At 35.2% G+C, this 13,950-nt stretch overlaps 1 protein-coding gene and 1 pseudogene across 1 annotated transcript; both read left to right on the top strand.

The window, feature by feature from the left end:
- Positions 1-104: 104 nt before the first annotated feature.
- Positions 105-2,181, top strand: LOC130725499 (non-functional NADPH-dependent codeinone reductase 2-like; annotated as a pseudogene).
- A 6,082-nt stretch (positions 2,182-8,263) lies between these two features.
- LOC130722726 (two-component response regulator ARR12-like) lies at positions 8,264-13,032 on the top strand. Its single transcript, XM_057573552.1, has 6 exons — positions 8,264-8,814; positions 9,179-9,331; positions 9,591-9,992; positions 10,114-10,190; positions 10,690-11,928; positions 12,694-13,032. The coding sequence occupies exons 1-6, from the start codon at positions 8,667-8,669 to the stop codon at positions 12,763-12,765; spliced, it is 2,091 nt and encodes a 696-aa protein (XP_057429535.1). The 5' UTR covers positions 8,264-8,666; the 3' UTR covers positions 12,766-13,032.
- The last annotated feature ends 918 nt before the right edge of the window (positions 13,033-13,950 follow it).

Raw genomic sequence — 13,950 nt, 5'->3', positions numbered from 1 at the left:
TTTATATATAACAAAAAAAAGGTCAAAATAGTTTAATGGGCCAAACAGAAGGGAAGGTATCATATGCAATATTATAATATTCAGTTGTCGTGTGACACAAAAACATGTCTTCATCACAAGTCGTCCCTAACGTGGTTCTCTCCAACCACCGAAACTTCTCGGTGATTGGACTCGGCACTGTCTCCGTTGAATCCATCACCAGCGATGACACCAAGGTGGCGGTGCTAGAGGCTATTAAGCTCGGTTTCAGGCACTTCGACACAGCTTCAATTTATGGGACAGAGGAGGCACTTGGAGAAGCCATAGCTGAAGCTCTAAAGCTTGGTCTCGTTAGGTCTCGAGATGACCTCTTTGTCACTTCTAAGCTCTGGTGCCCTGATAATCATCCTGATCTTGTTCTTCCTGCTTTAAAGAAAACACTTCAGTAAGGAAAATTGAACTCTTTCATTTGCATATATATCGTCAATTTATATTATATCATGCTCATTTCTTTATCTTCTCTGAATTTTCCTTTGTAGGCTTTATTGACTACTGAGTATTTTTGTTCTTCAAAATTACTCTGTTTGAGTATAGTAAGTTTCAAAATTTAGTATTTGAAATTTTTTAAGTGAATTGAAGTGGTAGATACTTGATGGATGTGTAGTTTGATTTTTGATGAGAAACTGATCTTCTTTTTTTAAAATTTTTTAATAAGGGGAAAAAATTGGGGAATTTTTTAAATATCTGCAAAACACCCTTCTCTAAATATTTTGTGGAGTTATTCTAAATTGAGGGTTCAGGCAGAAATTTGAGTTTTCAAACAGGGGAGAGCTTAACCTCCATTCTCCTTTCTCCCTCTTATTCTCTTTCCATCAAAATCTTCATCTTCTCTCTTGATAGAAATAATAAATATAAAAATTTATTCATGGGGTCTTTATCCAACAACATAAGCTTTTGAGAATTGAGATAGTTGGTTGTTTTACATGGTATAAGAGTCTCTTTTCATATGATTTTTACCCAATACCTAAGCTTTTGAGATAATTGGTTATTTGACACCTCTCTCAAACTCCCGAACAAAACCTTAAGTAATGTCTCATGAGTCTTGTGCATGAAAAAAACGGTGAGTGAGCTAGTCTCATTAGACGTGAATGTTCACGACCCGGGCAAAACTAATTTAGTTTACTTTAAGTCTTTAACTAAACATGGCTTTTTTATTTGTTAAAATCACATATTTTTTTTGCCAATGCAGGTCATTGGTTGTTTGACATAGTATCAAAGTCTTTATTCATGTGATCTTTACTCAATAGCTTAAGTTTTATAGATAATTGATTGTTTGACACCTCTCTCAAACTCCCCAACAAAACCTTAAGTAATGTCTCATAAGTCTTGTGTATGAAAAAACCGCTGAATAAACTAGTCTCATTAGACGTGAATGTACACAACTCGAACATGATTGATAGTACATGTATTAGGTTAAAAAAAACAAATTTATTTTACTTTAACTCTTTAGCTAAACATGGCTATTTTGTTTGTTAAATTCACATATTTTGTGATGGATAAAACAAATGTTGGTCATTGATTATTTTTTTGGTCAAACAGGTCACTAAAATTAGAGTATGTAGATCTTTATTTGATCCACTGACCCATTGCTTTGAAGCTTGGAGATTGGGGCATACCTTTTGATGAAGAGGCCGTGGTCCCATTTGACATGAAGGGTGTGTGGACAAAAATGGAGGAATGCCAACAAATGGGGCTTACGAAAGGCATTGGAGTTAGCAACTTCAGTTGCAAAAAACTTGAAAATTTACTCTCATTTGCCAATATTCCTCCTGCTGTCAACCAAGTATGCTCACAACCTCATATTGGATATCTCTCTACATTTTTTAAAAATCATGATTGAACTTTGAACGGCTGGATATATAGTTATACTATATCATCATCAAACAGATTGAGATGAATCCTACTTGGCAGCAAAAGAAGCTAGTAGACTACTGCCAAGCAAAAGGAATAATCATAACTGCATACTCTCCATTGGGAGCCAAAGGTGCCTTTTGGGGTACCAAAGATGTTATGGACAATAAATTGCTCAAGGAAATTGCAAATGCTCATGGCAAATCTGTTGCTCAGGTAATTATTTTGACTTTCTTTCTCATGAAAAAGTTTAATTTATATTCCCTTGTAATAAACTTACAAAGGTTTTAATCTCTAATCTAATTGAGCTTTTAATGCCCACTTTGATCAAAACAAATATGCTTAAGGGCTAAGGAGAGTTGAAATCAGTCTATGGCCATATTTGAATTAGTGGGGACACTTCATCTAAAGCACAATAATTCAAGAAGCTACAATTTTAGTCTACATTTAGGTACACGTTTTGATCCATTTGAGTGAGTTCTGATGCAAAATAAACTGATAAATACACAGTTTTTAAGACAAAATGTGAATGAGAGTGAGTTTCTTAATTGAGAAATCAGAAAATGCTCGTTTCACGTTTTGTCGACTTTAATAGAAACATGCTCTAAGAGCATCTCCAATGCTAGTTCTTAATTCTTAGTTCTTAACACTATTCATGTGGGTCCTTATTGTCACATGTGCTTAAACAACTCTCAAGCAATTTTGCTCCAACCATGAGTTCTTAGTTCTTAGTTCTTAGTTCTTACCACTATTCATTTGGTCTCACCAACCACATTATTTATACTTTTTATTTTCATAATGTAATAAAATAAAACTAATAAAGTAATTTGGATGAGAGAAAAAAAATAATTTTTTATGCTAAGAACTAAAAAAGTAAAACTCCTTATATAAGAACTGAGTTCTTATTTTTAAGAACTAAGAGTTCAATGTCAGCATCTCCAATGGTTAAGAACTCAGTTCTTAGTTCTTAACTCAAAAATAAGAACTAAGAACCTTGCATTGGAGATGCTCTAAGTGTGTTTTAAGTTATTAGACACACAATTGATAAGTGTCATTTTTACGTATATTGGAATTCATTTTAGACACTTATTTAACTTGGGTGCTTCAATTTATACCATTTTAATCCCTAATTTATTAGTTTAGTAATTATTTAGGTTTATGATAGGTTTTATGATAATATCAATTCTAATCCCAACTTTTTGATGTAGAATGTTAAAAGTTGTCGGAGCAAAATTGGAATCCCGCATTCGTTAACCGTCAGATCGAGCTACAATTTGGATATGTGGTTCATAACACATGGAACTTCAATTTGAACGGTTGGATCAGGAAAAGATGCATGATTTGGTGAGAAAATGAGGTTTCAAAAGTGTTCAGACCGTCGGGCGGCCATCAGAGGGCGCCGGGCGCCCAAGGCGGTTCCAGAAACCAACCTGTGAAGAAACAGGGGACGCTGGGGGGCCATCAGAGGGCGCTGGGCGCCCAGACCACGATTTATCACTATAAAAGCCATTTTTAAGAAGATTGGGGAACAGATACTTCGACCTATCACTTGAAAACTGAGAGAAGCAACTATTGAAGTTTGCAAGTTACTTTTTAGGGATCTATTGCAATGACTTTTTTAGAGACCAACCTACCATTTTAACCCAATTCTCGTAGCTAGGCTAATGCTCCCCTTAAGCAAGTGGGTTGGGTCCCCTAGCTCACTTTTGTTGGTGAGTCAGTCGTCTTTCCCACTTAAGGCGGGTTGAAAATGGGTCGACGGACGGGTCGAGGGTGGTAATTATGGTAGAGGATGATATGTGTCAATGATGGTAACAACAATGGAGAGGGTGCCAAAGGGGATGTATAGGGTGGCCTGTGGAGGTGGAGAGTTGTGGGCAATGATGGAGGTGCTCGATAGGGGTGAATGGGGTGCGGTGATGGTGGCAAACTTGCAATGGTGGAGTGTGGCAAATGGTGTTGGTAGAGGGTGAACAATACTGTCAATCGGTGTTGGGCTGCTTTGGGCAGTGATTTTGGTCTATGTTGTTGAGTGTTTATGAAAGTGATGGAGAGTGTCATGCAGTGGAAGAGATGACAAATCGATTGTGAGAGTGAAAAAGGAAAATATCTTGTAATTCTTTTTTTAAGGGGGTATAGAGTGGCCTGTGGAGGTGGAGAGTTGTGGACGGTGATGGAGGTGCTCGATAGTGGTGAATGGTGTGTGGTGATGGTGGCAAACTCGCAATGGTGGAGAGTGTGACAAATGGTGTTGGTAGAGGGTGAACAATACTATCAATTGGTCTCGAGCTGCTTTGGGCATCGATTTTGGCCTATGTTGTTGAGCGATTATGAAAGTGATGGAAAGTGTCACGTATAAGAAGAGATGATAGATTGATTGTAAGAGTGAAAAAGGAAAATATACCTATCTTATAATTCTTTTATTTTTTAAATTTATTTTAAATAGAAATCTCTGTAATATGGTCATGTCACTTGAAAGTATTCATTCCCATCTTACCATGCTCGTTTCTAAGTCTATCTCTTCCATCTGAATAAAATTTATACTAATAAATTAGATAATATAAGAATGTATGATAAGTTTATCCTGTCTAATGAACTCAACAAACACAACTTAGAATCAGAATATAGGATGCATCTTAGAATCTCTAAGATGCCCTTAGCTCATAGCATTTATCTCTTTAATATTTTTATTTTTTTATCTCTTTAATTTTTATTTATATTTTTAATTTTTATTTTTGTAAATTTAGAATTATCTTGCAATACTTCAAACACTTCTTATTTAAAGTTCAATCACACGATTCACGGCCCAATACTTATTGGTCCACGCTTGAAAAGTTAGACCAATGAGAATATTGTTCACCACTCTTTGACCAAAAAAAAAAAGAATATTGTCCTAGAACCTCAAAAGAAAAAAGGAAAACAAAATCGTACTTCATAAGCTCGTTTGGTGGTCAGGATAAGATAAGAGTAGGATATGATAAATGATATGATAGGATTTGTAAGAGTATGATAAACTCTTATCCTATCATGTGTTTGAGGGGGACATGATATTGATATGATATAATAGAAACATTGAAAAATGAATCGAATTTTCTTTAAAATAATAATTCATAAACTAATATCCTATCCTGTCAGGATAATTTATATCATAACTCCCCCCTCATGATAACTTTTACGCATGATAGACATAATAGAATAAGGGAGATGATAGTGTTATCATATCCTACTCGCGCTACAAACAACATATTACAACAGGATATGATTACTGCTATCCTATCTTGTCTGCTTATCTTGTCCACTAAACGAGCCCTATCTCTATATATATATACTATAGGCAAGGCTCATATATGTTCGTTTTGTTTTGTAATCTTTGAGCAAAATGGTTCAATATAGTGAGTGGCGTGGTTGGTAAACATCTTACGATAGTTTGTTTGTCCTTTCGTTATCTTGTTGTATCTAGAGAGCATCATTTATGCTGCTGCTACTGGGGCTGTTGATGGCAGAATGCTGATGTATCTAGAGCAAATTATTGGTTATCTTGTCCTTGCCAGAGAGGAAAACAAGTATTCAATATATATATATATATATAACCAAACACGTTAAATAAATATGTCAAAGACAGGTGTTTGCTTTTTGTTCTTGTGGAAATTTTGTCAATGTACATACATGATACATGCCGTGCGATATCAGTGTTAAGAACCATTATCGATCATTGCTTCTGTCAGTCTTTGTTAATATGGGTTTAACAAGATACTAATTAAGCTCTCAATGTGACAAATCATAATCCCAATTTGACCGGAAGCACCACCTCCTGACTTTGAGATGATGCAGCCAATGAAATGTGAAGTATGCAAACACTTGTAGTCTAAGAAATGAAAGGGACATCCTAAATGTCTTGAAAGTTTTGTTTAGCTTCTTAAGATGGATTAATTCCATGTGACCACGAGCTAATTTGTTTTTCTTGACTAATGTATATTCATAGCCTGTGTAGTCGTGAAATTTATTTTTTACTTTATGATCAGCGCATTAAGTGATAGATGACTGACTGACCGACCAATTAATTTATTTCATTCATAAGAGTTGGTAGCTTGCAAAAAGGATAAAATGCATAATTACTACGTCAACTCAATAATTGTAGTTTTTTTTTCCCTGACCACGAAATAAATTTCATTTTCATGGATGAAGATTGAACTCCAAAAGTCATAATTAAATGACGAAATGATTGACGGCCACCATGCCATACCTCATGGTTGAAGTTGCTTTTTAAAATAATGTTCAAGTTGAGTAGGACTTTTAGGAGTTGTTTCTCCAAATTCTATGATGCAAGAGGCTTTGAGTCTTGCATAGTGCTCAAGGATTTTCTGACATGGTTGTGATGCGTGGACACAATGATGGTACCTACAAATGCACTCTAACACTCAAGGCAATATAAAAACATAGAGAGAATCTTAAAGTCATATAAGAATAATGAGTTAGCAAAATCAGTAATGCTAAAATAAATGACCAACCAAATTTGTATTTCCATATGACCTCGTGATGTCGTATATATCAAGTTGACTTCGTCCGCTCAATTGCGCTCTAGAGGAGATGTTTCTTATCTTAGTCACATCAGGTAACCATCATTGTGTTCACTTAATTGTAAGACATTTGAACTCATTAAGATGTTATTGAGTCTTTAAACCATTTGGGTAGGTTGGAACAAGCTACAAATATCTCCCTATCATAGGGGCTCAAACCACTGTTTATGTTATAATAATCTCGGGCTAGTAATTTACGTGATTGGTTGTAATTGTTGAAGTTGAATATTTTTATTTTTCAGTATAAACTTCTTCAGTTTCATATTTTCTATTTGAAGCATTGATGTGAAATGGAGTTGAGTGTGTCCCACCTTAACACATTCGACAAACAATGAACCAATAGAATAATAAAAAAAAAAGAGCAAGAAAACCGGATTGTCTCCATCTCAATTATTAGACTTATAATTTTAATAATTTCATTTCATATGTATACATGTACTCAATTACAATTTGAACAGTTGATATTTCTCCATTTAATTGTCCAAAAAAACATCTCAATTAAATTGAGTTAAGGTCTCTGTCATAGCAATTTGATTGCTACTCTGTCATTAACATTTAACTCCATGTCCCTTTTGAGTTTTGAAATCGAAAATATAGCATAACAACCGACATTTGTCTGTGTTTTACTTTTACTTAAATAGGTAATTTAAAAAATGCAAATTATTGTAAATAAATAGGTGTAATTCTATTCATCATTATTGTTAGTAATTGTATTTAATAATTTCCAAAAACAGCAAAAATCAAGAATAAATATGTGGTTAAGAACTTTCCTTATGTGTAGGTCTAGGACCCTAGCCACTAACTTGCATATCAGGAGACAGCACCTCATTTTAGCTGACAGACAGCATTAAATAATTGAAGGACGAAAAAAACTGCCTTCAAATGACATCAATTGAAAAAAAAAACTGTCTAAAATCACGGGATTCACAAGAAAACAATTTTTAACTAGAATGGCATATGCATTTAATGAGAAACAATTACATATCCGGATTCTTAATGAGATTCTCAAGCGTCATGACAGAGGTAGTTTCCTTAGTTGACCATAATACATTTGGTAATTAGCACAAATTGAATGAATTGAAACCCCCTAAATCATTTTCCTATAAATCATCCGATATCCATTTGAATACCAACTATTTCAGATTCAGAATTTAGCCACATATTCTTCATCCTAGCTAACCTTAGATGTGTTGTGCGCAAATCAAACGTGAAAACTCTTGTCACATACTTAATCTCTGCTTCCTCAGCTGATCTACCTATCAAAAGCAGCTTCTTCGGATATTAACTCTTTCAGATTCGAGATTCAGTCGTATTCTCTTCATCCTTCCACCTCGTGTATTGTGTTGGGGGTCAAATATCGAACGTGAAATTTTTTCTCAAACACTCGGTGACTTACCCTTATAGGTATTTCTGTGAACCTCCCTAACATTATTTTTTTTAAAGAAGAAAGTAGAAGAAAAAAGAGGCACATTCATGGTAGGAATGATTGGAATCATTTGCTAAAATCATGTCATTTTATGTTTTTGGTTGAGTGGGGCATAGTGAGTGAGGCATTGATAATTCAGTTGGGCACATGAGCATTACCATCTGAAAATCAATCTCCCCAAAAAAGGGTCATTGTTCAACTGGCACTGGCGTGTACTAGAGAGAGAATCACATCACACACACTATATTTTATAAATATATAAAAAAGAAGAAGAAGGTGAAGATGCAAGTTGCATTATTGTGGTATTTTGCATCAGAAGAAGAAGATTAACAAATAATTAAAGTCAAAGGCTTTTTTCACTGTTCCATCCTTTTGTTAGAGAAAAAGTGAAGGACAAATAACAGAGCAGAGAGCACGAGAGAGAGAGAGAGAGAGAGAGACAGAGAGAGAGAGAACAACAACACTTTCACTAAATTACTAAAATACTCAAAAAGATTTCTGTTTTGTTTTGTTGGCTTCTTCAAATCCATCACTGTCCATTTTTTCTGCAGGTTTTGTTGTTACCCTTCTTCTTCTCCATTTCAACATTTCTCTCTCTTCAGAGTGTTCCCTTTACCCTCTTTCTCTCTTGCTTGCTTACCCTTTTGCTGTTGGTGAAAGAGAGGCCTTGAGGGCAACGTTTTGGGCTTCAAAATTGAAGCTTTTTGCTATTGGAGCCTTGATCTCTGTGAAAGTAGTTCTTTTTCTCATCTGGGTATCTCTGAAAGCTTGATATGGCTGTGGAGAATCAAAGGGGTCATTTGGTGGATGAAGATGCGGGCCGTGACAGGTTTCCTGTGGGTATGAGAGTTTTGGCTGTGGATGACGACCCTACTTGTCTCAGAGTGTTGGAGAATCTGCTCCGCAAATGCCAGTATCATGGTAAATAGCTTTTTGTGTTTTGGTTCTGTGAAAATTCAGTAATTGTGATGAAATTACAACATATTCTGGTAGTATTGAGATGTAAAAATCTGTTCTTTTGTTGAATTGAGCCTTGAATTTGTTGTTACTTTAAGGTTTTAGATGCATTGTGGATGTATGCTGTGTTTATTGTCATTTATGCATAAACATCAGTTGACCAGGCCTAATTCTGATTCCAATTTCAAAATTTGTGATTTTGCAAGATGGGAAAATTCTTACCCTATCCAAAGTTGAAAACTTTAGTTCAATATTGAATTTTTTTTATGATTAGGGAAAACAGAAATAAGTTGGTAATAATTTTTTTTGTTTGTGGTGGTTGTTGCAGTTACAATAACTAATCAGGCGGTTGAGGCGCTGAAAATGTTGAGGGAAAACAGAAATAAGTTTGACCTAGTTATCAGTGATGTGAATATGCCTGACATGGATGGATTTAAGCTCCTTGAGTTGGTGGGACTTGAAATGGACTTGCCAGTTATCAGTAAGTGCATTTAACCTTAGCTTTACTTCTCCATTTTCTGAGGTTGTTCTTTTACTGTTAAAAAGATTCTTCTAATCACAGTTCAATTTGTTCGAATTATTTTCCTCTTGTTCTTCTCAAAAGTAAGGAGTTAATTTACCCTCACAAGAGTTAATTATTTTGGTAGGAAGTATGGTCTTAAGAATGATAATATGTCTCACAATAATGGGTTGAATAGGTTCATTGACTTGGACTGTTGTTCTTTTTTATCTTGTTCTAGTGTTGTCAGCACACAGTGACACAAAGCTGGTGATGAAGGGTGTTAGACATGGTGCGGTTGACTATTTGTTGAAACCTGTTCGAATTGAAGAGCTCAAGAACATATGGCAACATGTTGTTCGAAGAAAAAATTCTGATGGAAAGGATCAGAATAAGGCTTCCAATGAGGAAAGGGGTCCTAATGTGTCTGGGGGAGGCAGCCAAGGCATCATATCGGAAAACAGTGCTGACCAGAATAGAAAGCTTGGAAAAAAACGGAAGGACCAAAATGAGGAAGAAGATGAAGACGGTGATGGGAATGGAGAGGATGATGATCCATCATCACAGAAGAAACCTCGTGTGGTTTGGTCTGTTGAGCTGCATAAAAAATTTGTTGCCGCTGTTAATCAACTCGGCCTAGATAGTGAGTTTTTGACAATGCAGATATACCTTACGAAATTTGTTTGATGTCATTTCATAAAAACTTCTTGTCTCAATATGGGTCCTATAATTCCTAATACCTGGTTTATTCTCCTGCGTTGCAGAAGCTGTTCCTAAGAAAATACTTGACATGATGAATGTTGAAGGGCTTACAAGGGAAAATGTGGCTAGCCATCTGCAGGTAAATATAAGCCTACCTTTGTAGTTATCTTAACGGTTTTATTTAGCCTTTGACAAATCATGGAATGAATATTTTTTAGATAAGATGACTCATTAAATTTTGTTCAGTGGAAACATAATGAAGCGAAAGCATGTACAATGAATTAACAACTTTGGGAAATTGTGTAGCAATATCAGTATCAATAGTCAAAGTGTTAAGTTAAGAACTTCGCGTTCTCTTGAAAAGTGTGCCTAGTATAATATTATATTCATTTTAGTAAAACATGATAGATCAAATTCACAGAATTGCTTGAAACACATGTTTTCAAGTCCCACCTAATAAAAGGTTGATTTCTGGAACAGCTTTGAGTTTCTGACTATTATTTGTCTAATCAAGCAGAGATGTACTACTTTGAACATGCACTAGTTTGTTTAATTGCATGTGTGCTACTTAAATAGCTCTTTATTAGCTCACAGTTCAGCTTATTGCATATTAAGCTCAATGTCCTTATGTGTTGCAGAAATATAGACTCTATCTGAAAAAGGCAACCCAACAAGTTAACATGGTTGCTGCATTTGGTGGTGGTGATGCTTACCTGCGTATGGGTGCTATAGATGGCTTTGGAGATTTCTGCACCTCGTCTGCATCTGGAAGGATCTCAAGCGCCACATTGCCATCATATGCGTCAAATGGAATTTTTGGTAGGCTGAATTCCCCAGCTAGCTTGAGCTTGAGAGGAATTAGTTCTCCTTCACTAATTCGGCCAGTTCCGTCTCAAAACATCAATAATTCCTTAAACACACTTGCAACCATTCAGCCATCCATATTTCCTGCAAATCAAAGCCCAAGCTTACTGCAGGGCATTCCAACATCAATTGAGCTGAACCAATCTAAGCAAAATGGCTGTCCAACTGGCATATCGCAGTTAAGTCAAGTTGATTCAAGTAGATTTGCAGTTGCTGCCTCTGGCTTCTCAGACAGTAGGGCTACTGTTAGTAATTCAAACAGTTCTCTACCCGGTGTCTCAAATAATCATTTAATGTTACATGGAAATCCACACCAAACGCATAATGCAGGAGCTTTTAGAAATCAGTCTTCTGTTAGAGCGCCTTCTTTGAGCACAGACTCTTTTGACATTGGCATTGGTGGTTCATCTAATTTATTGGATTATAATCGGTGTAATGAAAATTGGCAGAACGCATCTCAGCTGTCTAAATTCCCTGCCAATTCTTTACCACTGTGTGAGGCTTTCAATAATGATCAACTGCCTCCAACTAGCATAAATGTTTCTAACTCGAGTACTCATATTGGTAACAGTCAGGTGGGTTTTTCTTCTGGAATCGCAATTGCTGCTCCTATGGGTGATGCTAGAAATGATCTGCGATGCCAAGAAGGCTTAATTGGGAATGTCATACAGCCTTCAAGTTACACAGCACGAGAAAGGTGGGAAGATTACAACCAAAACACAAGTCGTCCCTTCAATCCTGTGAATTCACAGGTTTCTCCCCATGGAGTGACGGGTTCTTTACGGAATAGCTTAAGCCAAAATAAAGCAATGTGCAGCAATAGTGCATCTTTGGCTGGCCATCTAAATGGTGCTTCCACATCAATTGCTCGGTGCACTGAAGTTGAGAATTTCTCTTCGGACATGCGATTGAAGTCAAATGAGGCCTACATGTTGGAGCAGATGAAGTCCCATGATGGGTTTATGCAAAATTTTGGGACCTTGGATGACATCATGGGTGCAATGGTCAAAAGGGTATGACTTCTGTCGTTCCATTCTTAAGAAGAAACTATAAGGTTTCTTCCTCTTCCCTTTTTGCCCCTTAAAATGCTTTTCTGATTGCAACGGTATCATGATACAAGTAAACACTTTTTGAGTTTTGTTTGTTGCTTTTGGATGTCTGTGTATGTGGTTCTGTTCCTCTGGTTTGTCACTATTGTTTTAAACTTCATAACCTAATTTTATTATTAAAAATTAACCTTATAGAAATAATGCAAAAAAAGTATCATATATTTTGATGTCCATCAAGTTTTGATGAGATGAGCATTAGTGTATGAAAGATGAAACTTATTGCCAAGTTTCTTTTTTATTTGATGTTGATATTTCTCAGTTTCGTTTTAATTTGGTGGTGCTTTTCATTTGCAATGGAATATATGAAGGTGATGACACTTTGTTCAATCAAATTTCACCATCACACTAGCTGCATATGCCTTTCCTGTCTTTTTATTTTCACTTGTTTCATTGTTTGGAAGGTTATACAACTGAATTGTGTTCAAAATTTACTAAACTGATTAAGATGAACATGCAAACTGAGAATTCTGATTTCATTGTTTAAGATTAATGTAAATATATGATGATGCAATATAGTTTCTAAACGATGAATTTGATGCTTCACTAATTATCAGACTCAAACTGATTTATTGAGTTTATGGGAGACTGGTGTAGTTTTCTAGTAATTTATATTATAGTGATATGTGTCTATTTTTGTTTCATCATTTCATGAAGGACTTTGTAATGCAGGAACAAAATGAGTTGACTTTGATGGATGGAGAAATGGGATTTGATGCTTACCCTGTTGGATCATGCATCTGATTTCTTCTTATTCAGCATGCAACAAGGAGCATCAAAATTGTGAAACTTACTCCTTTCACTGGAGCCTAGTTCATTATAGTTTCTCTTTGATGTACTTTTTTTTTAATGTTCTGCTACCAAACTTCTCATTTGCTAACTTTTTTTCTTTTACTTTTGGACATATATGTTAGCTATCTGATCCGGTTCAACGTCAAAAATTTCTGACAGTTTTCTTTTCTGATAAATAATGTGTTATGAATGTATTTATTAGTTCTTGTTTCTTTCTTACTTTCTGGTGTGGAATTTGTACTTCAATTTAATTTTTTTTTTGGCAAAACTAGACTTGAAAATATGAAAAAAGTTAAAATTGGTAAGCAACCTGTTTATACTTTATTCTGCTACTGTTTACATTTTCAGTAACATGAAAGGGACGTTGAAGTGATTTTCTATGATGTTCAATATTTTTTTTCAGAAAATAGTTTTTTGATGTAGTTTTCAAAGCTTTTTTGAGTAGTTACTTCTTTTGAACTGAAACATCTTTAGAAAATTAGTTATCTAAGTTTATTGTAAAATTTATTTGATATTGAAATATACGAGAAGCCATGATATGATGGATGCTATGGTTTTGTCAAGTTTTATCTGGGAGCCCTTGGTACTCATCTTATTTCAAGCATAGCTTAGCAGGAGATAGGGAATTGTTTTTCATGTCCCTCTTTTTCATTTTCTCACCACTCAAATTTACCGCTTATGTTACCGGAATCAATTACACCACAATTATAAGTGCGGAATCCAAAATATACATTATACATTCGGAAATTAGAAGTGCGAAAGGTGTTGATATGAACATTTAAACGGGTGGTGAGAAAACTAATGCCCCAGAATATAATGTTGTGTACACGAAGGAAATTGAAACTAGCATAAAGTTTTCCCTTAACATAACCATGAATATTGAATCACTGAAACAAAATCTACGAGATGTTTTTTTTGACGGGCAAATCTACGAGATATGATCTAAGTGTAGACACAGAAGATTAAAAGAGAGGGAATAAGAAAGAGAAAATATTATGTCACATTGTCTATTCATTGGTTCAATGAATCATGAAATTGAAAACAATAGATACTTAGATAGCACTTAACAGAGTATCCGTATCTGAAGTATAAAATTTGTGTATTCATAACAATACTCTAGAGAGAGAAAAAAAAACA

The sequence above is a fragment of the Lotus japonicus genome, chromosome 6, assembly GCF_012489685.1.
Source record: "Lotus japonicus ecotype B-129 chromosome 6, LjGifu_v1.2".
Taxonomy (NCBI): Eukaryota; Viridiplantae; Streptophyta; class Magnoliopsida; order Fabales; family Fabaceae; genus Lotus; species Lotus japonicus.
This window is presented reverse-complemented; position numbering and strand designations above follow the sequence as displayed.

Bases quoted from the DNA above. Each gene is read 5' to 3' on its own strand.
- LOC130722726 (XM_057573552.1), top strand. From the start codon at position 8,667: ATGGCTGTGGAGAATCAAAGGGGTCATTTGGTGGATGAAGATGCGGGC. The intron at 10,191-10,689 runs GTAAATATAAGC...TATGTGTTGCAG, and splicing joins ATGTGGCTAGCCATCTGCAG to AAATATAGACTCTATCTGAA. The intron at 11,929-12,693 runs GTATGACTTCTG...TTTGTAATGCAG, and splicing joins TGGGTGCAATGGTCAAAAGG to GAACAAAATGAGTTGACTTT.